Here is a 25,080-nt window from a genome sequence, read left to right as displayed (position 1 = left end):
GGATAATAATAATGTAGTAAAATTTTATACAATTAATAAATAGTATACTTCCAGCCAACTATGTACTATTATTATTGTTTGTTTTGTGATGGTGTAAATGGTTTTATATGTAAATAAAAGGTTTATATTAATAATATTGTTCATTTATTTATTAGGGTAGAGTATCACATCGTACATTCAAAATATAGATCAATTTTGACAAATGCATTCTCCACTTAGACAGTATCCTGTATTGTAGCCATCCATTTCACACATTTCTTGACAATAGAGTGGAAATTTTAAATCACAGGTTTGATACTGGAATATGTTTAGGCTGTTCTTCAAGGGAACTAAAAAGAAATTAGAATTACCAAGACAACGTTTAACTTTACGAATAGTCACATTTTTGGTAAAAAGTAAATATTGTGTTTAGGGTTAACGGGTTACATCATACAGGTTGCTTATGCTTCTATAAGAGAACTATCAAGATTTATAAGAGGATCTCCAATTCGGAAAAAAGTTTGATTTATTTTTCATAATAATCGGCTTCATTAGATCTAACATGAATTTAATATAATTTTAGCAAAATGTTAAATTATTAAAACTTTAATATTAATACTAAAAGAATAAAAGGATATATTTATTTAAGAGATACTGTAGTGAGTTTAATATTATCGGTTTAAGTTTTAAGGAAACATTACGCTTTATCCCATCTATATTTTGTTGAAGAAAATCTTTAAAATTCTAGATTTTTTCTGTATAATGAAATTAATGACGATATCCTAAATAAATGTCTCTTTTATAGTCACAGATATATGAAAACAGAACTTGCCTCGTTCTATTGTTACTTACAATTATCTTGCAATATAACTATAATTTTATTCATAACCATACATCCTTAAAGGACATTCCTAGCAAATGCTTACTACCTACACTACCGGACAAAAGTGGAGAAACAAAGTGTCTTTTGTATTTATTTTTATATTAGTATATTTGATCATTAATTTTTAATTTTTTTTAAATATAATTTTGTTTCTAGTCTTGAGTACCTCAATAAAAAATTTTAAAAAAACTAAGACAACTAATATATTTTATTCTTGTTTTTACAGGGGACAAAAGTGGAGAAAGACTATTTTTATTTATTTTTTATACACAATGTATTAGTTAGTTGTACATACAAAGACTAATAATGTGTAGCAAAACCCTTATTTTTTATAACTTCAGCACACCGACTTCGCATAGAGTTCATTAGGCTGTCAATATAATCTGCTAAAATGGAATTCCACTCCTCTTAGAGAGCTGTGAACAAATCATCCTGGTTTCTAAATTTATCTTCATTTTTTTGTCTGATTTTCCTATCTAAATGGTCCCATAGGTTTTCTATCGGGTTTAGATCCGGACTTTGTGCGGGCCATTTCGTAAGGGGCACATTGTTGTCATTAAACCATTTCTTTACTACTTTTGCGGTATGCTTCGGATCGTTATCCTGCTGAAATGACCATCGAAGCGGCATATTTTCTTCTGCGTATGGAAGCATATGATCCTGAAGAATTCTTAAAAATTGAAATCTGTCCATTTTTCCTTCAACTTTTCTTAATGGTCCTACTCCTGATCCGGAAAAGCAACCCCAAAACCATGATATTGCCTCCTCCATGTTTCACAGTTGCCCTGGTGTACTTTGGATTAAGTCTAGTATTGGCAGGACGACGAATCCATTTCATTCCATCAGATCCGAATAGGCAGAACTTACTTTCATCGGAAAATAGAACCGTTTTCCACTTTTGGGTTGTCCAATCAAGATGTTCCTGTGCAAATTGGAGTCTAGCCAATCTATTCTTTTTAGAAATGAATGGTTTTTTGGCTGGACGACGGCTATAAAGTCCAAATTCAGTCAAACGACGACGAATAGTACGCACAGATACCGAAACCCCAGGTATTTCATTATAAATTTCTGTGGCGGGCATAAAGGGATGTTCTGTTGCCAACATTTTTATTTTTCTCTCAATAACTTTATTCGTTTTCCTTGGCCGTCCATACCTTGGACGGGTAGTCACACTATTATGTTTTTTAAAAGCAGCAATAGTTTTTGAAACTACGGATCTATTACGATTAATTTGCCTAGCAATTTCACTTTGTTTTACACCAGCTTAAAATTTTGAAACAATTAATTTTCGGAGATCAATACTCAGATCTATTCTGCGAGGCATTTTGCACAAATCGTATATAACAGTTTAATACTCAACGTTAAGATTAAACTAATGATAAATAATCACTTTAAATACCAAATAAGATTTGTTTGGAATGTTTATTTACTTTTGTCCGGATAAAATAGCATAAATAATTGTTTGATCAACTGATAAGGTAAATACAAACAAGAAGGATGTGTTTTTATGCTGCAATAATAGAGCTAAATATTTTCTATTAAAAATGTAAAATAATATCTTGTATGTTAAGATGTTATTGTTAAATTTGTAAATGTTTCTTCACTTTTGGCCGGTAGTGTATATCTAACCCAACGTAACGAATTAAATAATCTTATCATGTTAAACGAAGAGTTTAAAATGGGATTTTTATAAGTTTATGTAATTTACTTTTACCTAAAAACATATCGGGAAGGAATTATATAGGAAATTTAACAGTATATCCAATATGTGCAAGTATACCTTATAGGTATGTATAAAATTAAAATTATAAATAATTCGATATTTGTAAATAACATCCAATACAATTAAAAATGAAAAAAAATTTTGTTGAAGGATAAGAAGTTCAAAGAGGGATACCTAAGTATAGTTTTTTTGGGTTTACTTTTTCTTATTATACATATTGGGAAATATTAGTTCAATAGTTTTTGCTTTATTATACGTTCCCTAAACTCCTGAACTGAAACACAGACCAATGGATTGATTTTGTTTTCAGATATGCTATGATGTATAGTATTCTATCTCTTTATGTTTTTTTTTTCAATTTGTTTGAAAATTAAAATTTGAGTGAAAAACTAGACAAATTGGTTAGAATCGTAGATGGAGTTCGCAGGTTTAGGACCAAGAAATCAAAAACTTTTTTTGAAAAGGTTTCGACGTTTATTTACGTCTTTTTCAAGGCTGTTTATTGTGAAGAAGCTTTTTTGTCGATTGGATATATACTAATGGCAACAGAACAATATATGTGATTATACTTTGAATAAGCATAACATAAATCACACATAATAGACAATAACGCGGCCAAGAGCCACAGATGAATTCCATTCTAAAGTTCATCTATGGCTCTTGACCGTGTTATTGTCTATTATGTGGTATTTATGTTATGTTTGTTCAAAGTCTAATCACATATGTGCCCATCTACATATATTGTCCTGTTGCCATTAGTAAGTATATATAAAACTAATAAACGACATAAAGCTTCTTCAGAGTAAACAGCCTAGAAAAAGACGTAAATAAACGTCGAAACCTCGACATCTTTTCAAAAAAAGAAAGTTTTTGAATTCTTTGTCCTAAACCTGCGAACTTCATCTACGCTACTTACTAAGGACGCTACTTTTAGTCAATTAGTTAGAATTGAAATTAGGTTATCTATTAGTATGAATTAGTTTATGGTAAGTTCTAATTTCGAAATTTTGAAAATCTTTTTTTATTAAAATATTTAAAAGAGGAAGCTATAAATATTTAAAAGAGGACCATCAACGTTTTTTTCAAGAGTAAATTTTATAATATACTGTTTCGAGTTAATTTAATTCAAAAAACTATTAAGGTCTATTTCGTTATGGTTTCGAACAATATCTCGGCACTATATTAACGGTTTTTTAGCAAATGTAATAATAATTTTAGATTTAACATTTTCTATATTATATAATATATAATATTCTTATTTATTATTGGTGAAAGATAAGAACCCATAGAATTGCAAAGTTTTGTTGATCAAATTCGTTATTATATTGAAAATAAGTAGTTTTTACGGAATAAGTTCTAAAATTTAGTGTTGTGCATTCTGTCAAATTATCATTATATTTCAGCCTTGTCTCGTAAATAAGTAGAACAAGTAGAACAGGTAGTATCTCCGATGGCATCGAGTCTCACACAAATTCAAAGCAAATAAAAAACCCCCCGGTCCTGCATACCTAAATCCATTGCATACCTTCAGTCTTCTTCAAAGCTACATTGTTGCAACCAAGGGAAATAAATAATAGGATAGGGAAGGGACTTATTTACTTCGACAAGGCTTCATATAATCCAGATCGAAGGTAAGTTCGTTTGATCTGTTAAAATCGTTACCAATAGTTATTAGTGTACGGAGGTAAAATATTTAAAAACTAGTTTGCAAGAGTCTGAGTAGGTGAATTTATACTACTAACTATAGGTCTAAGGAAATCTCAACTTTATTTTACGTAAATGTGATATTTTGCTATTATGTGGAGTTAATTAGACCTACCATTATCAGAAAACTGGTTTTCATGTTTTTTAAGTGTTAAGTTATAAATTTGCTATTTTATTTCTTATAAATTACTATTACTTAATTTATTAGAAATTTGTTGCCCATTTTTTCCATTCAAAATATGACTTAAAACTATTTTCCAAAAAAAATCTTAAAATCTATTATCATGATAAAATTAAGTTATCAGAGAAAATTACCTCAAAAACTTTCTTGAAATAGTTTTTTGGTAACAATTAAAGAAAATTCTGTATAAAATTTGAATTTAGAAAAGATTTATTAATAAAACATGCTCACCAGACAAAAATAGATAGACATTTTACTGATCCAATATTTCTTTAAATTAAATCAAAAGCAATGTTAAAATACGAATTTATTATTCAGACACTACCACGATATATGTTGGTACTTTATTCTAATTGTACTGATATTCTAATTTTTAATAACCCAGTCTGCCCAATTTAACATATTAGTTTTATCATCATTTTAATACTTCTTATTTTATTTAAAACAAATCTTATCTTAGTAATAAATTTGATAATAATCCCCAAATATATATGCGTATCACAATATTATTAAAACATCGATGCCTGCGAATATTCTGGTTTCTGGTTTTATTTTGTATCCAAACTGAGCAACACTGCCCAAAATATAAATTTTCATTTTATTATTACATGAAACCTTAAACATTTTAAACAAAAGTTGAAAAATTTTAATAGTACTATAACCTGAATTTAAAAAATACTTACAGGTGCCATCTCCTAATGGCTTTGATGTTACAGACAGAGCTACTATTGCAACAATTAGAATAAGGAGGCAGACTTTAGCCATTTTAGTTAGTCGTGTAAGTACTGACTGTCTGGTTTATACAGTTTGCTCCCTTTTATATTATCACCATATTTATATTATGTCTTATTTGACTTATTAAGATGTTCCTATTCAGCATAATGTTTATATATTTGAGATCCCATTGAAGAAACATGTACCTACAAAATACAAACATATAATATATATGTTCAAAAGGAAAAGCTCAGATAGATAAGAAGTTAACAAACAATCGAGGGAATAAAAAATATTTATTTATGACAGTAAAAGTGGTTACCGTATACCACTTTTACTCAATAGTAGGGTAATACATAAGGAGAATATTTTTATTCGCTTTGAATTTTTAAATGTGCTCTTAGGGACATGTTCATTGTTTTTTTTGCACTTAACATAGGATCGAAATTGAAATATGTACTTGTTCCAAGTCGACACTAAAATATTTTACTATATAAAAATTATATTAAATACCAGATTTGGTATTTTTATAAATTCTTACCAGACGTCTTAGTATTTTAAGAAATACATAAATTAACTTTTCTACTTTTAATGGAACACTATATTTTAAAGTATTTATATTTTTCTATGATAATAGTAATAATAATAAATCGTTTTTATTTAAAAAATATATATCGATGACGACAAATCACGAGGCAAAGTCTAGCTTTGCTAAGGCTACTCTACTAAATTGAAAGAAGTCGTCCATATTTTCAAAAAGACCTTGATATAACTCTACTAAAGCCTATGTTTGGTAAATTTAAATAAGACAAATAATTTAAAAATAAAATTATTTAAGCAGATATATATGCAATAACCGTAAACAGAGAACGTTTTAAAAGCCATATCATCGCATTCTAGAATATACTATTTTACCATAAAGGGCTCATAGCAAAGTAAATAATTTTTGTATCAGAGCTTTCACATGTTCCATAAATCTTAGATCAGAGTCTATAATAATGCCCAGGTTTTTCGCCATTTGTACCACAGGTAATTGATTTTCATTAATAACATTTCTAAACGGGTCTCTTAGTATACAGGTTTTACTTTTATTGCTAAAGAACATGACTGCAGACTTACTCAAATTAAGACTTAGACTATTAGCAGCGGGCAATCCTGAGATGAAACAGAATGCTTCATTCGCTAATTGTATACTTTTCTCTATAAGTCTTTTAAACCAAAGCAAAAATAAATTTAAGTATCATCAGTATACGCTAGTAGCTGACAGCTCTTAACCGACCTTGAAGATGTATGCGGTGTAAATTAAAAACAACAATTATGCTACAAGTGAACCTTAAGGAAAATCAGAATAAACAGGATTTAGCTCTGTAGTCTGTACCAACATTTTGACAGTGAATAATTTGATATTAATATTTTATACAAATTAGTTCTGTTTGAATAGAAGTACATACATATAAATTATTATTTTTTAAATTAAATTTATATTCTTTAAGTGCTTTCATGTTGTTATATAAGGTTGTCAAATAATATAAATTTGAGTAATACGTTGATTTTTTAATAAAACAAAGATAAAGATATATATTTTTTATGTGTAAGATAAATTTTTATTCCGATACTGCACGGTTTTTAATTATAAAAAAAACAACTTTACTCTTCTCAATTAAAAAAAAAACAATATAAAGATCTTATTTTTTGTCAGTACCTTGTTATCAATTACAAACTCTCATAATAATCGTATCTCAGCCGAAGGTCTTAGTGATAATTATTGAAAATAATTTTCAAGTTTTGCGTTATTGTTTGAGTTGGTTTTGCAGACGTTGCATCTCATTGACCCTCATTTCTTAACACTAAAATTAAATGATAGAACGACAAAGATACAATAAGCGCTTTTACGTAATTTGATATACTCATTAAAATTTATTCTATTTAAAATCATTTCAGATAAATCGAAAGACAAACCAAAAAATTTTAATTTTTTTATTCTAAACTTTTAAACCGTAGATTTAAACACAAAAAAAACTTAATCTAAAAGATGCACCTGTTACGCTCTATATGATAGTGATTTATTGCTGACTCCGTATAAGGCCCCATAGTATAAATGTGATAAAAGAACCTCCCTTTTAATTACCTTTTTCACTGTTCCACATTTCCAATAACGATGTACCATATTCCAATCCGTTCCATATACTTACGGATACTTTCCATAAGACCTCCATGAGAAAGAGACAGGGTAGACAAATTTTTAGCATATCTATTAATTTTTGTCCTCTAAAAACTTAAACCTAAACTACTAAAATTTAGATTGACACACACAATCTCCCGATTTAAACTTTATTAAGCTGCCTATTCTTTAAGGAAAAGTTCTTTGATAGTAAATATAGCAGTGCTATAGCTGCAGTAGCTTCTTTATGATAATTTTTGGATGCCTTATAGTTAAAGAAATGTTATTAAAATTGATAGATGTTAAGAACACAGCACATAAATACTCTTAAACGTTCGGACTAAGCTGTGCAGATCAAAGAAAATAGTTTATTGTTGATGGCAACTATAAATGTTATATCAAAAAATTGTGTACGGTAATTAAGCAAGAACAGTAATAGATTTTCATTAGTTTTTCCTTATATTAAAAATATCCGTCTTAAATGATAGCCAGTTATACTATAATGATTCTAACATAGGCAATCGGGAATCATCTCGCCTGTCGCCTAGACTTGAAGGTGCGATAACAATGGAGCGAGCGGCAGGTAGACCTCGCGACATCTCGGGGCACACGTAGGAAATTATCGAATGTTCCGGAAAATCTATCTAATACATAAGGAGCACTGGCCGCTAGGAGGCCAGTTTAAGTCTAAAGAGTGGCGCGACTTTTAAATCAAAATAAATAGTCTGTATAAATAAATGCTTCTAGTAGTCTTAAGTCATTGTGTTTAGTGTGTACGAGTGTAATATTTGTGTTACAAGTGTTTAATAAATCAATTTCTTATTTTTGTGTATCGAGTGTTTCAATGAACACCTAAACAAACTAAATAACAATGCTACAATACAAATCTTTTGGGTATTTATCGTAGATAATTTTACTATAAGTTCATCAGGCACAGATACAGCTCTCACCTCTCCTCCATGTTTAGTCAGTTAGTATCTGCAATCTTGTGAATAATGTATTGAAGCCTCAGTATTCTCTGTGTATCTATATTAGTAAGACAATTATTACAGATTATACAGACATTCCCATGATTAAAGATTTTTTCAGACTACAACACAACAGATCGAATAGCATATTTTTTGTTATTATATATTCAACCTACGCTATGTATTCCTTTGCAGTGTTAAAGAGATCCAATTAAGCTATGGTGTAATACTTTTTATTTGGATCTGAGGAAACGTTAATTTTGATTTATTGAAAATAACTTCCTCGCCTTCCCTAATTTGCCTATCATGCCTTTTTATGAGATGTCCAGGATTTCTTAAATCGAGAAAATTACAAGTTTGGTCAAAGGTCTCAAACATATATTTAAATTAAAAATATATTACACGTGTGTTGCCCCTTAAGACGTCATCAGACTTAAATAAAAATATTAAAATAATATAACCTATTTAAATTACTACGGACCGGTTACGGACACTAAAATATATTTGTTAAAATGGATTTATTTATCTGCACAAAAAAAATACAAACAAATAAAAGGCAAGATTTTTATGTGTTAAAATTAATATCTAAAATGAAATCTGCATTAGTAATTAAAAATTATTTTCTACAATCTATGAACATTTCTTCTCTAAAACGAACAAATATGAAAAAAAATCAAGGCATTGATGTGTGATATTTCTAGTTGCGTGATGTGAAAAAAATATAAATATAAAAAATGCAAAACATTTCTTTTCGCCAAAAATATGAATTTTAGAATTTTCTGCCGAAACACGCCTGCATGTATTTTAATTTATTACTAAGATTAAAAAAAAACCACATACTGTTTAACGCCCACCTCAATTACAATTTAAAAATTGCAAAAGATCTTTCTTTATTATTATTGTTAAAATTGATAAAAAAACTAGGCGCTTTAGATCAAAGAAAATAGTTTACTGTTGACGGCAGCTATAAATTTTATAGCTATTAAAAAAACTGAGTACGTTTATCAATAGCAATAAAAAAAAAGTATAGCAACGTTTTGATCATATATTTAAAACTTTTTAGGCTTAAACAGTGCCCTCACTCCGATAAACGTACTTCACTATGCAGGTTGGGGAATCAATTATATTTTGCAGTAACTCGCGGAATTTTTGGGCGTTTAAGGACTTTAAAAGTACAGTCAATGAAAAATGGTTCTATAATATGGTCGTAATACCCTCTCAAACATTCAATTTTTTAATATACTGAATACGGAACTGAAAAGTTTTGTGCTCATTTTTCCGAGACCAATATCGAACAATTGAATGATTTATGTTTCCCATGGAACAGGTTTAATGGAACGGTTTAATGGAACAGAAGAAACCTCTGAATATTTTGTAAAAAAAAAAATCATTCATTTGCTTTTTCCATTATGGCTTCCCAAAATTCCATTCTTTCACATATTTTTTCTAAATACTAAGAGTCTTATGGTTCGTATCCAGTTCCTTTCCCACACTTCTACTAGATGTTCTTAAATCAACTTTTAGGGCAATACAAACCTTTTCATCCAGTCGTTCTTGCTCCCAGATTCGTTCTATGGAAAGTTCTTTCACTTTAGTGTGGAATTTATGACAATCTTGAAAACAAGAGGATGTCTCAAAACTGGTAACCACATTTAAAATTGTTTTTCCACAAGCAATCGGTGTATTTTGAAATATCATTGAAAACATATTATTATTGTTATTTTGTAAAAAATAAAAACAGCAAATACCTTTCAGAGGACCGGAGGCGCACGGTCATCAATTAGAGGGAGCGATGTTGCCATTATTTTGGACAATGCGTAACCTTCCCCAACCTGTATAATAGAAATATTATATATTTTTTTCCTTATCAATATTCTTCTCTTGTCAGTCTCAAAAACAAAAAACCTTTTCACAACTGAAAATAGTAATACTGTAGCAGCAGTAGCGTATTTATGGCAATTTAAAAATATAATTAAAACATTTCATAGAGAATCTCCAAATACAGTTATTTACACAACAGATAGATGTTTTTATAAAAAACAAATTTTTAGCAGCTTATAATTTGATTTTATTGGCGCATGAGAGACAAGGCCAGACAATAATTGCACTTCTCTGGTCACAACAACTGATCTCATTCAAACAATGAATAAAAAAGCTGCTATATGTGTTTTATTATTAGAAGGTTTTGCGTTGTTTTTTTTGTACTTTTAAAAAACTGTTTAATTTACAATGGGTAATGTGATGTCATGTAAGTACCATTCGCTGCTTAAATTAATAAATTATAAGTTAGGTGCTTTAGGTAAACATGATTTTCTATATTTATCTCCTATAATACAATATGTTACCGTCAGTTTAATTTAACAATAAGTGTCCATTAAAGATTAAGTAACTACTTAACCTTTTATTGAATTATAGCTACACAGTCCATTTATTATCTATGCCAATAAGTATTATCTTATCAAGGCAAACAAATATTTAATGAAAATGGCAAAATACCGAATCCACTGTAAAACCAAAAATTATTTGTAAGGAAAATTTTATTATTGTTTATTGTGGAGAGTTTTTGTAACAATAATATTTTCCTGATTATACGTTAACATATTGCAAATGCATATGCAAAAACTTATGTAATAGTAAACTAAAATACATATGATTAATTCGGTCTTCATTCTGTTATTATAAATTTTATTTGAGATAAAAAATATATCTTAGATACTGGCATCTAAAATTACACAAACCAGTTGTGTTTTAGTAGCATCAATACCGTTTTCATGTAAAGTGAAAGTGGGTCCTTTATAATCTGATTTTTACGCTAATAACTAAAGCTACTTAAGCCTAAATAATACTTTTACGGACAAGGATAAAAACATGGATTTATTTAGCATTTTATCGGTTGAAGCATTTTTATTCGTGCCGTTTGTCGTTTATTTTTTAGTGTACGGGGGTGGAAGGAGTTTGTATAAAGGAAGGGGTGAGAAAAGCTTTAAGTTTTAACAAACTCAAAAGACTTTAATAGTCATTTTTAATTGTAAAAAAATATGTTTATTTCAGATATATTCTACCCTATTAAATATTACCTGGCTAAAAAAGTAGTAAAATCCGTCCAACTAAAAAGCAAAAAAATCAGAGAACCACTTTTAAGAGATGGCCTAGAACCTGAAGTAACATTTTCAACAAAACAGGTAAGTTTCAAACCGCTCTTAAAATAATCTTAATATATTATTTAAATTTATTACTTTTAGACTGCTTTCCACCAAAACATCTCAGGTTGTGATCAGAAAGGCAATGCACTAAAAATTAAATTTTTGTTATGGCCTAACAAAGTAGCGGAAGTAGTTTTAGTTTTAAAATTGGCTGATGGGAAAATCTTCACTTTTCCAGGTAAGCTATCAATCCTATCAGATAATCTGTATACCCAATATTTTTGTAGGATCACAAAAAGTTCATATTTCAAGTATAAAGGAGAATAAGTGGAAAATCAATGGGCTGATAATAGAAAAACTGGAGCCCTATGCTAGACTAAGGGTAGTTTATAATGGGCTTTTGCAAGACATTTCTTGCACCGCTCAGGAAAAAATTGAACATGTGCAGTTTAATTTTATGTGAGTCTTTTTTTTTAAAAGCACATTATTTTTATTTAAATACAAACTGTTTTAGTTTTAACTGTTGTGCTGCTCCACAATTCTTCCCTGAGGATTGCGATACTGGATTATTGGCTGAAAGTTTAGCCACGAGCAGATGGAAGGACAAGAGTTGGAAGGAATTCTTGTAAGTACAAGTTTTATTATTTTCGCAATAAACATTTTCCTAGAATATTTACAAGCAAAAATACTAATCGAAATAGGAATAGTAAGAACATTTTTTTCTTAAAGGAAGTCTTTTCTCCTTAACGTAAATGCCAATCTTGTTTTAAGAATTATGCGTTTTAATGCAATAACTCATTATCATCGCACTCAATACTTAGTTGTAATAATCAAAAGCAATAAAAAAATTTTAGAAGGCTTTCAATTTTAACATATTGTATTTTGATTATACTTTTGTAATATTTAGAATCGTATTTAAATCATAAGTGGCATAGGTTGACTTGAACTTGAAAAAAGCGTAGAAACGAAATGGAGATCTAGGCAGGAAAACATAAAAAAACCAAATATTTTACCCATGTTTAATCCTAATACATTTTTTTACAAAAATAATAATTTTCATGTATATAAAATTTTTTATTGTAAATATTATTATTTTAGGCCCATAACATATTCCTTGTGGTAGAGTTGGATTGTATGTTGTAAGAAATAACTTAGCCATTAAACTGCTGGATATCGGCGAGCAATGATATCTTAAACAAAATTGGGTGATATTTTACTATCATCATCATTGGTAGTCAGGTAGTAGAAGGTCACTTTTCTTTATCTTGCATCAACTCGAGATCGTCTTCTATTTCCGTCTCATATTCTGTTCTCTTTAAACTAAAGATTTTGTGCAGAACTTTTCATTCAAAGCACTTAAGCTTGCGTTCATTTTCTTCGTTTTCCAGTATCCAAATCTGACTCCCGTACATGACCACTGGTCGTATGACTGTTTTATATATTTTTGATTATTTATCTATTTACTTATTTTGATCTTTGGAATAGATTTTTGCTAGTAATAACTGCTTTTTAAAGCGTGCATGCATCGACAGTCGCATTGGACTCTTATTTGGACTTCGTCGGATGTACTGTTTTCCTCGTTGATTGTGGCCCCTAGGTACCTAAAAAGTGATACCCTCTCGAAATTGTTCCCTCTCATTGTAAAATTTTACCCTATTCTATCTCTTCTTGTATTTTTACTAAGACACGTTTATTTCGTTTTGTCCTCGTTAATTTTATTGCCCTAAGTGAAAATAATCGGTCAGGAGTTCCCCTAGGCCATCAATACCAAAGTCCCCTGTGGTCAATTCCGCTCCTCTTATAGCTTTTTTCAAGGCAATATTAAATGATGGGAGATTACTGGATACCTTAAGCGAATTTGACATACTCTTATCACTTTTACTCTGGAGCCGTTGACACATATATATTATGAACTTAATTAGCTTTTTGGGAATTCCTAGCTCTATCTTTGCGTCCCATACTCTTAGAATACTACTGTATGCTTGTCTAAAACCCATATTGGATCACCCTATTAAATTCCCAGCATATTGTAAATATCTAGTGGACAGTTGATCTATTTTTACGGAATTGACACTGGTAGTCTGGTAGTTTTAGGGCATTCTAACAATATGTTTGCAAGGATCTTATATGCTGTGCCGAATAAGGATTTAAGGGTATCCCTCTGTAGTTACTGCATTTTTTTCTGTGTCTCTTTTTATGGATAGGAATGATAAGGCTTTCTGTTCACTTTTCTGGTATGTTGTCTTTTCCTGGGCTTTTTTTAGCTCTTTGGTAGCTTTGATAATTTTTTCGTATGCAGGTTATTCTACCTGTGATTTTAAAATTTGGTACTCTGTTGCAGTCTGTTCATTTTGTTGATTTATGTTTAAAAGCTTGTCAAAGTACTGCTTCCATTCATTCACTATTTCATTTTTGTTGGTTGTTATCTTCCCTCTTAAGTGTGGTTACCGCTTTTAGCTTGAGGCCTTTTTTAATGTTTGCATTTTTTATGAAACTTGGTAATATTTAGCACTAATAAAATTCGATTTAAACTGGGTATTATTAATAGTCCATCCCACCTTAATGTAGTCTATAAAATGTTTAGAAAACCCTATTGGTAAAGTTATTCTATTGAGTAATGAAATTATTATCATGGGTGACTTTCATATTAATCTTCTTAGTAAATCTGGTAGCGCAGATATTCTTAACAACTTTTTGCCTATATATAATTTAGAACAAATTGTTTCACTTTCAATCTGTTCAGTTGGCACAACTGATTGCTGAAGCCTCATTGACTCTAGAATTATATCGAATCAGACTCTATTAAAAGGCTATTAAATGGTTAGCACTAATATATGCATAAAAGTACTTATTATCAGATCATTTGCTGGGAGTTAAATTGCAGTATTCCTTTCCAGGCACCTAAGGTTGTTTAATATAGAGATTTTAACAACTTTGATCATGATGATTTTTTTACTGATCTTGTAAATTTGAATTGGGCTTTAAATAGTAACTGGTTTTGTAACAAGGCTTTAAACCCCGTCGTTTATACTAAAAATTATGAAAAAATATCGTAATAATGTTTTAGCTAAACACAAGAAAACTAAAGCTTTGCATGATTGAAATGCTTACAAGGAGATGAGAAATTTATGTACACAGGCCGTAAGAATTGAAGAACAAGCCTAATTGAATTATGTAGCTCTAAAGACTAAACATTCAAAATCGATGTGGAAGACCTTGCAACAGTCAAGCAGTTTGAGTCTAATGCTTTTGAATCTATTTTGGGCCTACAGTAAAGCATTCAGTATCCTAAACCATTGGCTTTTATGTGCAAAGTCACATTATTACCATTTATCCAACGGTGCATTAGATAGTTTCAGAAACTATTTTTCAACTAGAACACAGTGGGTGCTAGTTCGTGGGAAAATGTCTGCTTCATTTCCTGTACATAAAGGAGTACGTCAGAAATCCACACTAGATCCGTACGATACACAGTAGCGTATTTTCATATATTCTCACAATAATGAGTTAGAAATAAATCGATCCAAATCAGTTGAAATTTTTTTGTGAACTATACAAGAGTAGAGGCATAATAAATAGTTTTTGAGTCATTGGTTCTTTCCTACTGGTGTTATGCAAATATTGTGTATGGCCCTGCTTGAATGTCCGGTTCAAAGCTGAACTACAAAGATTATAAAATTTTTCTTGTCGTTTCATATAACCCCTTATAATGAGAGGCCATGTAGTTTGGCTTATTAAATTCGTTAAATATGTAAAATAGGCTGAAACTTCATTAAGTAAGTTAAAATTAGAAAGCCCAAGTTCTTACATGAAAAGCTCACATTTCACCTCAGTACTCGTGACTGCCAGACACCCAAAATGCATGAAATGCAAAATGCTTATTCTGTCAATTTATGTAATTTATTTAAGCAAAAATTTTAAAATTATTAACTGTCAAAATATGAATATAAGACACATCTCGTGAGAGTATTTTTATAATTAGCAGTTTACATTTTTACAGAGCATGTGAACAAAATTCATATTTGTTTTTTTTACGTTATAATAAACACTTAAAACATAAATTTTCTTAGTTGGGCTTCGGGAGTTTTCCACCATTAATAATCTAATACTTTATTGACCGTTTTTTCAATACAGTTAAACCCTACAGATTAATTGTAGAAAAAAACTGGTTATATATACAGGGTGTCCCGAAATTACATCGCAATATTTTACCAGCTGCATCTTTGTCTAAAAATAAGAGAAAAACTTCATATACAGGAATCTTGAAAAGTGAATCGTTTTCATATTACAGGGAGTTTTATAATTCCTATTGAAGGTGGTTTTTTGTTAATATTTTCGAAACGCCCAGTCGTTATCTTTCGCAATCTTTATCGTATACTACTGTTATTGTTATTAACTAATTTTATAACATTTTATTCTAAAATATATACAGGGTCGTTTAAAATTAGTGGCCATCAAAGATAAAAATACCATAACTTTTTTTCTAGATACTTTTTAATTATTTGGATAGTAAAATTAAAAAGAACTAACATTTTCACATAAAAAAGGTACTAGAAATTTTTTGTTTGTTTGTTTTGTTTAGTATTTTCAGTTTGTTTTCTTAGCTAATAAGTTTTAATTTTCCTCAATTATTTACACATTATTTACAATTTTGAAATAACATTTTAAACAACGAAACCGTTTTTGATCTTAAAAATTAAGTATTTATAATAGTCTTATGTCATGTTTACACCTGATGATTTGTAAATTCGAAAAATGAAGACCAGGCGTTTCGAAAATATTAACAAAAAACCATCTTCGATAGGAATTATAAACACCCTGTAACATGAAAAAGATTCACTTATCAAGAATCCTGTATATGAAGTTTTTGTCTTATTTTTAGACAAAGATGCAGCTGGTAAAATATTGCGATGTAACTTCGGAATACCCTGTATATATGACTGTCCTAGTTTAATCCATTTTCTTATCAAATATTTTAGAAAAAGACGTCCAAACGGCTACGAACAATTCGGAAGTTTATTTGGCTTAGTGAAAACAGAATCGAATCCAGACGAGCAGGTATTTTCCTAACGAAAAATTAACGAAAATCTTTATAAAACGGCATTTGTAGGTATTGAACTTGCCAGCATGTCGCTCGCTTTATGGAGGTCCAGACGGTCGAAACGTTTTAGAAAAAGAAGTAAACATATTTTTGGCTGATGAGTATGGAGTGCTAATTCGATTAAATTTACTTCTATTGAAAGATAGAGAGGCACAGTAAGACTTCAATTTGTATATAATACAGAATAATTTATTAAGTTATAATTTAAGATTTAATTTTGGATATGTTTGCCATAAGAGGCAAAACGTCACTTCTATAGTTGACCAAGATATCCGTATTGAAAGACCTGAAAATTCCAACATCAACATTGCGCGAATTAAAAGTAAGTTACCTGGAAGATGCTTAACTTTTTTCAAAATAAATTGAAATTTATATTGAAGCATCTGATGGCGAGGAGTATATCTTCCACTTTAACCAGTGCGATTTTGCTGAATCCAGTCACAAGTTCCAATCTGGGTGTGAACTTACGTTAAAACATGCTCTTTGTGATGTAAATAATAACCAAGGAAAAGCTTTGCTAGAGTTCCAGTATTATAATGATAGTAAGTGTCGACTATCATTTAAATCAACATCTGAAATATCGTTTTTAGCAGCAAATATATCCATTCCGCAATTAAGGCCAATATTAAGTGAAAGTAAAGTGGAAGTTCTTCCAGAAGATTTCATTGTTAGTATTAAAAGTAACGATGCTAAAATTTTAGATATAACGGGGGGAAAAGGAAACTCGCTTGCTCTTCTATCCACCATAGACACTGATCAAGTAAGCTATCGTATCTTTAAACTGGTAATATTTAATAAATAAAATATTTGCAGTTTTTGGTCCCCGATGGTTTTATAATAACAATAAACGCCTTTAAACGTCAAGTGTTTAAACATGATTTATTGCAAGATGCTATGAATAGTATAAATGACGCTTTTTGTGGCAAAAATAGCCAAAAGCATGAAGAAGTTTGTGACGAGTAAGTGATTGAAATGTATTCCTTGCGATATTAAATAATTTCTTTACAGGGCTGTGAAGCTGTTTACAAACCAACCAATTATTCCAGAAATCGCCAAAGATATCTTAAATAATCTGAACATAGCTAAAAAAAATTCCACTGGTGATACCATTGGTGTGGTCAGTTGGGCTGTAAGATCTTCTGCTATAGGTAGGAATAAATTTCAAGAAAATATATAAGGGAATTTTTAATGTATTTTTTAGGTGAAGATTCTGAAGAATTATCTGCTGCAGGTCAAAACGAAACTATTCTGGGGTGTGTTACTGAAGAAGAAATATTGAATGCAGTTGCCAAATGTTGGGCTTCGTTGTTTACTTATCAAAGTGTGCAATATAGATGGTAAGTCGCTATATAGAATAAGTTACTTTAGCTATATCTCGGTGTCCATAATTATCCCTAGTATATTCTATCGAATTTACTATGAATTTATGATATTCGAGTCTGGTAGATTCTCCTTGATTTTGTTTACAATGGCTGCTGTGATCTTGAAGTCGGTGTTTAAAAGGACAATAAGTTTGTAGTTGACAGGATTTTCTCCATGACAGCTTCTTTAAGTTGGAGAATGATATTGGCTCTAGCGTTTGCTTGGGTAAGATTTACTTTACCTGTTCGAGTTTTAAGAATAAATTATCTGAAATCATCACGGGCTGTAAAGGTTTTTGTATAGGTGGGTTGGAATGTTGTTTTCGCCTGGTTCTGGAGAAGCTCTAGCCAGAACCTATGTCAAGTTTGCCTCAATGACATTTCGTTCAAGTAGTTTGCCTTTAATCTTTTGATATTACAGAACCATCTGTTTAGAATTGAGGTTGGAATCTGCTATTAAGCCGTTTGTCTGCTTTCTTCGTGTAGTATGTTTAGTGATGGTTACTGTTCAAAAATTTTTATTAGACTATGCTGGTATTTTTGTTTCCTATTTTTTTTGCAGCCTGTCAGTTGTAGAGTGTATTTATTGTTTAACTGTGAGCTTCATTTTTAATATAATTCTCTCGAAGTAAGGATTCGCTTACTGTAACTCCTTTTGAATCCAAAATCTGTTTTTTTTTCTTAGGTGTCTCTCTAGTTTTGTGAGTTTTTCTTATTTCTTCTCCGACACTTGCCACATACATGTTGCACATATTGATCCACATATTGCATGCTTTATGTTATATCTCTGGAAAGAGACTTTTTTTTCAGCTGTTTTGTTTGGCCTCCAGGCATGGATTCTTTTACCCAAAAGTGTTTTGGCTCGATTTTGAACTACAAAATCATCTTGTACTCATTATCACGAAAACAACGGGTTATGACGTGATATGGCCAAATTTGAAGGAATCAGAGCAGTTCGAAAATATTTTTTTTAAGATTAGAATTGGCCTCTGAATATGCTATATCTTGACTTATAATAGAGAACTACGATCTTGCGGATGGTTTCATTCGATTTCGAAGGAACCGAAAAAACCGTTGAAATTATGAAGATAGCATGCACACGTGCTTTGGGTTGATTCACATTAATAATATACAGGAATTAAACATTCTGGAGAAGTCTCACAAAAAACTTTTTGGTCTGAGCTCTTTTCTCAACGAAATACATCAGCCTGTTTTCGAAATTTGACAATATCTAAAGAAACTCTCTATTCGCCTCATTTGGGGCTCTTTTGTGGATATCTGGGGATGCGTATGCAGATTCTGGGAGTTAAGAAGCATTCATTCAACAAGTGGTGTTGTTACAGGGTGTGGAGTAGTAGTAGGAATGTTGTGCTGTGGAGACAAAAATCTCGTTGTTATTAATGGTTTCTCATAATTCACATATTTTACCACTGTTGTCTATTTTATGTTGAGATTTAGCGTCTTAGTTTAGTTGCCTTTCTTCTTTGTAAGTTTTTTCATGGGACCTAACTTAATTTCTAGAGAAATATTTTGGAAATTTTTCCTTGAGGTTCATCCACCTTGACCAAGAGGAATTTTCTCCTACACTTTTACGATAGCAAGATACAACACTTTTAGCAAACAATACAACTTGTTGATACAAAATTATTTATTTACTAGTAAAAATGAATCATTTTCTCTAAATCTGATAAATTCATCACAAATAATTTCAAATTTCGTTATTATTTCTTATTTCTTTTTCTCAAGGCAACATGGTCTTCCAATAATCACAGATATGGCAGTCGTAGTCCAAAAAATGGTACCGGCAGAAGCGGCTGGAGTATTATTTACTTGGCACCCGACAACCTCAAACCCTTCCCAAATGGTTATAACATCAAATTTCGGGCTTGGAGAGGTAATAAGTGCATTACATATAAAATATATATAATAAATAAAGTACTTGTTTATAGAGTGTAGTTTCTGGTGATGCTGACCCGGACACCTTCATCTTAAACCGAACTTATGATGGACGAGTTTCTTTATTTGATCAGATCATCGGAGAAAAAGTTAAGGTAAGAACTAATATGACGGATTTTTGAATAAACTACTTTTAGAACAAACTATAAGCATAAAAATTGTTAACAAATAGAGGACGGCTCAACCCAAGCTCTAATTATTTAATTTTTGCTAAAATACAAAGTCCCGTTTGCAGGCGGCTCTATACGTCAGGTTTGCAATAAACTGAATTGCTCTTCTTTATAGTCTGAACACATTACATGCCATACTACTTTGTCCTCAGGCAATAATAAGTGTGAGTGACAGAGTAAACAATATGCACTTTTTTAATATAGGAAGCATATTTGAGCAGAGCTTTTCGTTCAATGCAGTATGCCAAACACAGATGAGACCAGGGTTTAGAAAAGTGATTTAGGGTACACTGTCCAGAAATGTTTCTAGTGGAAATATTAATTACTCTGGTTTTGTTGCATTTAAGGACAGTTGGTTTGTGTGATTTCTCCTCTTTCGACAACGAGCCCCATCAACTTCCATAACTTTCTCCATAGCTGATCTTTATTACAATATGAAATTTTTGTATCTTATTTTTTTTATCTAACAAATTTGTTCTTTATCTAACAAATAATAAGTAAAATGTGCTGATCAGTAGGGAAGCGGCAAATCAAGAATTAAAAGTGCGTCAAGAGGCGCAATAATATTTACGTAAGACATGCGCAAATACCCTCTCCCTGAATTGACACCTGCCTAGGACGACTTACGCACTTTGCTCAAGTGCTTAGAACATTGAAAGGCATTGAACATTGAAGATCATTGAAATGGCCTTTCAATGTTCTAAGCTTAAATCACAGAAATACGTGACACATAATTACTCTGCTCTAAAGCTTTGTGTATAAATGTAACAACCTTATGAAACATATTCTGAAGCCAAATTGTGACTCAATACCGAGACTATTTGAATCGAAGAAAACCAATATTTGAATATTATTGAGTATAATGATAGTAAGGAATTGGGTCTGTATTTTGCCATCACATCCATATCCTTTTATTTAAATAAATCTAGGAACAAAACAATTTATAGGCTATGCGAAGGGATATTATACAATGATTTTTACAAAAATATATAGCCTTCTCTATCCGTATAACCCAATTTAATAATCATATTTATCCCGATGGTAATTTTAAAGATTCATCAACTTAGTGGTTTAAGTACCTTGATGATGATTGAAATCTTTGAATTTTATTGATGTTAAATTGCCACGCCAGCATCTGAGATTTTAAGAACACTGCTTTTATTAAGGATAATTAAGAAAATAATATATTTTTTTAAACTAGAGAAATGGTGCATCCAATAGAATTTTTATGGAATCTCATACAGAAGTTGCATAACGCCTTTTTCGAATCTTCACTCATTTAAATATTGAAAATTGGGGAAAGTATGAATTATGCTGCTTTATTTCGAAACTAAGTAACCACTGTATCTGAAAGGGCTAATTCCTAAACATAAATGTACTAGCATTAGAATTTTTATTTTCAAATTAATAATTGATATTTCTGGTTTATTGATTGGTTGTGGGTGAATTAAATTAAATTGTATATCCTGGAGCAATATTGTAATTTTTTGTTTGTAGTTCACATTAGTTTCTTGCTTGTCCCCTTTTTCCTTAGTTCGTTGCCTTTAGCATCCATATTGTTTTCTGTTTGTAATTAAAATATAAAAATGTATTTTAGTTAAAAATATATTTTTAAGTAGCATCACAAAAGACCATTTTTATTTAAACTGAGCTTATTTATCGGTTTTATTAAAACTGAGATGCCTATTTACTAAAAAATTAACATTTTGACATAGTAAGTAACATTTTGTTTTTTCTTCTTTGGCAAATAAAAATGATTGGAACAAACCAGAAAAAAAGTGGTTTTTTGCGGTAATTTAAAAATCCTTCATCGATCCACCAAAAACATTTTTTTATTATTGGTTTGTATATTATATTAGCACTGATTTTAAATCTTCGTAATCTCAATAAAAATAATTTTAATTTCCTACATTATTTTAAATTAAAATCTAGCTCTATAGGGGCTTAGAAAGACTCTAAGATCCGTCACTAAGAAAAAACATTTCTTATTAGCTTGAGTGCGATATTTATCTTAGCAGTGATTTTAACACTGGATTGCACGAGAAAAAAATTGCTTACTTATCGGTTTAATAATATATTTCACTAGTGATTGTAAAACTTAATTCTTAAGCAAAAAAAATATCTTGTTTGCTTTTTACTTATTTGCAATATCAGCGATTGGTTGTATATTGATTTCGGCAGTTACTTAAACCATTTTATGACAAATAATAATTATAAAAGGCTTTCTTTCTTTTTTTTACCACATCCGTGATTTTAAGGGTCCATTGACTGGTAATCAAAACAAAAATTTTTAATCTTAAACGCCATAACAGAATTATTTCAGCAGTAGTTATAATATTTCGTTACAATTATTTTATATACCGTGTTTTTACTACTGTTGTGATGCCTCCTATACAGGGTGTTGTACATTTTAATAAAAAAAGTTTTTATAAACATATGTAGGACATACAGTACCGAGCAAAAGTGCAGAAACATTTTATTTAATAAATATAAAGCCAGAGTAATCGACTTTTGCCAATAAACAAATACTCACATTATTTCTTTAGGTTCAAAGGAATGCAAAAACATATTTGGTAAAATAAGTGGTAAATAAATGGTAAAAATATATTTATACATTTTTGCAACAAAAACAATCTATTTGCTTATCTTTATTTTATAAGGAGCAAAAGTAGAGAAATATTATTAGTTCTTAGTTTATGTTTGCTTATTGAAAGCAATACACAATAATATTTTGTTAATTAATAAAGAATAACCTGTAAATATGCCTCGAGGTAATACTTTGGCGTTATGTATAAAACAGTTGATAATATCAAAATATCAATCGGGTGTTAAGCAAGCAATCATTGCTAAGCAGTTAGGATTAAACCACTCAGTTGTTTCCAAAACCATAAAGTTACACCGCATTAGGAACTCATTAATAAGTCCACCTAAAACTGGTAGGCCTAGAAAAACGACGCCTAGAGTTGACGAGAAGATTAAATCCTTAGCTCTTAAAAATCCATTTAACACAGCAGTGGATATAAAATTTCAACTAGACGATGTAAATATTAGTGTCCATACAGTTCGAAGACGTTTAAGGGACAGTGGCTTGCCGGCAAGAATACCATCCAAGAAACCCTTCATTTCGAAGAAGAATCGAACCGCCCGACTTCAATTTGCACATGACCATTTAAACTGGTCAGAAGCAAGGAATACAGTATTATTTTCGGATGAAAGTAAGTTTAATTTATTTTCTTCTGATGGCATTTTATGGGTCAGGCGTCCTAAAAATAAAAGAGTTGATCCAAAGTATACTTTGGGCACTATTAAGCATGGAGGGGGAAAAGTACAAGTGTGGGGTTGTTTCTCTGGTATGGAAATGGGCCCCATTGTCAAAATTGATGGGATTATGGATCGGTTTAAATATTTAGAAATATTAACTGATAATATGTTGCCATATGCAGAGGAAAACATGCCATTGCAATGGAGGTTTCAACAAGACAATGATCCGAAGCATACAGCTAAAATTATAAAAAAAAAATTTGACGACAAAAAAATAACTGTTGTTAAGTGGCCAGCTCAGAGTGACCTTAATCCCATAGAGAATATATGGGATTTAGTAAAAATTCGTAAGGAACATCCCGAAAAATTAAAAAAATGGAGACCAGTTGTTTGAAGCAGTTGAAGCTGCATGGCATTCTGTACCCAAGGAGACCTTAAGGAATCTGATTGAATCTATGAAAAGGAGATGCCTCGCAGTTATTAAAAATAAGGGATATGCAACTAAATATTAATTTGTTGTTATTATATATTTTCTTTAAATATGTGTTTCTCTATTTTTGCTCCCTGTTTTTTTTTAATTAATTTACATATGGCTTTATAATAAGTAGAATTATATTGTTTATGTTTTATTTTTATTATCTAGTTTGGTGTAGTATTATAGGATAAAAAAATTTTAGTTAACTTTAATAAAATAAATTTAAAAATAAAAAACAAAGTTTCTTTACTTTTGCTCGGTACTGTATGTCTTAACTTTTGAGATACAGGGTGTTAAAGTTTTCAAAAAAAAAACAGTTTCTTAATAATAACTTAAACAATATTGTAGACATTTTTATAAAGTTTGATACATGTATTATATGCATCACGACGCATTTTTTGGTGTGCAAGAAAAGTATTTTATCTGCCAGTGGCGTCCCTATAGGTCTTCTATTGAATATTTTTAGAGAAAAAATACTAAGCCGCTGTTTTTCCTTAAAATAAAAATTATTTTTAAAATTCGCTATAATTTTTTAGCAAATTTGATATCTTGGATTTTTTTCGTCCAATGCATGGTTTTTGCTTAAAAAAATAAAAACAATTATACTTCCCTAAAAAACCAGCTCATTGCCCTTAGCAACGAGCAATAAGAAACATGCATAAGGGACTCCGCGACTTTATTTGCATTAAATAAAAAAGTGATTGAGGATTTCAAAAATAATTTTTATTTTAAGGAAAAGCATTAGCATAGTATTTTTTTACTAAAATTATTCAATAGAAGACCTGTAGGGACGCGACTGGCAGAGAAAATATTTTTTTGCACATCGAAAAATGCGCCTTGATGCATAGAATACATGTACTAAATTTCATAAAAATGTCGACATGTTTAAGTTATTATTAAAAAACTTTGAACACCCTGTAAAGTTATCTTCCACTAAAGCTAATTGGTACAGATGCCTTTATGGTCGAAATCTATGAATTTATAAATTTTATTGACTTAAGAATATTTTATTGTAGGTTCTTTTATTAACCGAGAATGGAGTGAGCGAACTGGATCAAACTGAAGAAAATAATACATCTTTCGTGATGGTTAATAAAGTAAACGGTAATCTTTAAATAAATAATTTATTTCCTAATATTAATGCAATATTTGTAGGCAATTCTTGTAGTCTTACTGAAGAACAAGCGCTAAAACTGGGCAGAATTGGAGTTATGTTAGAAGAAGCGTTCGGTGGTCCAAGAGATATTGAATGGGCATTTTATAAAGTACGTATCTATTATTTTCTTTATCCGAAAAAAAA

General features: G+C 30.3%; 1 protein-coding gene and 1 long non-coding RNA gene across 5 annotated transcripts in view; one reads left to right on the top strand and one right to left on the bottom strand.

The window, feature by feature from the left end:
• Window positions 1–127: 127 nt before the first annotated feature.
• Window positions 128–7,478, bottom strand: LOC126740537 (uncharacterized). The gene is made up of 3 exons (XR_007661937.1): window positions 7,313–7,478; window positions 5,154–5,390; window positions 128–329 (listed from the first exon to the last, which is right to left on the bottom strand). It is a non-coding gene; the product is annotated as an uncharacterized LOC126740537 (long non-coding RNA).
• A 2,914-nt stretch (window positions 7,479–10,392) lies between these two features.
• The window catches only part of LOC126740077 (putative phosphoenolpyruvate synthase), a 28,646-nt gene continuing 13,958 nt past the window's right edge, over window positions 10,393–25,080 (top strand). The window contains exons 1-17 of one of the 4 annotated variants that reach the window (XM_050445948.1): window positions 10,393–10,561; window positions 11,365–11,495; window positions 11,556–11,694; window positions 11,744–11,915; window positions 11,971–12,081; window positions 16,436–16,514; window positions 16,567–16,712; window positions 16,767–16,879; window positions 16,938–17,099; window positions 17,148–17,317; window positions 17,371–17,516; window positions 17,566–17,705; window positions 17,759–17,894; window positions 19,665–19,812; window positions 19,868–19,969; window positions 24,797–24,884; window positions 24,936–25,045. In XM_050445948.1, coding sequence (XP_050301905.1) covers window positions 10,543–10,561; window positions 11,365–11,495; window positions 11,556–11,694; window positions 11,744–11,915; window positions 11,971–12,081; window positions 16,436–16,514; window positions 16,567–16,712; window positions 16,767–16,879; window positions 16,938–17,099; window positions 17,148–17,317; window positions 17,371–17,516; window positions 17,566–17,705; window positions 17,759–17,894; window positions 19,665–19,812; window positions 19,868–19,969; window positions 24,797–24,884; window positions 24,936–25,045 — 2,112 coding nt within the window. In that variant the 5' untranslated portion in view covers window positions 10,393–10,542. Of the gene's footprint in view, window positions 10,562–11,039; window positions 11,285–11,364; window positions 11,496–11,555; window positions 11,695–11,743; window positions 11,916–11,970; window positions 12,082–16,435; window positions 16,515–16,566; window positions 16,713–16,766; window positions 16,880–16,937; window positions 17,100–17,147; window positions 17,318–17,370; window positions 17,517–17,565; window positions 17,706–17,758; window positions 17,895–19,664; window positions 19,813–19,867; window positions 19,970–24,796; window positions 24,885–24,935; window positions 25,046–25,080 lie in introns of those variants that run through there. The other 3 variants (XM_050445949.1, XM_050445947.1, XM_050445946.1) reach the window with 3 other exon arrangements.

Source organism: Anthonomus grandis, chromosome 9 (assembly GCF_022605725.1).
Source record: "Anthonomus grandis grandis chromosome 9, icAntGran1.3, whole genome shotgun sequence".
NCBI lineage: Eukaryota > Metazoa > Arthropoda > Insecta > Coleoptera > Curculionidae > Anthonomus > Anthonomus grandis.
This window is presented reverse-complemented; position numbering and strand designations above follow the sequence as displayed.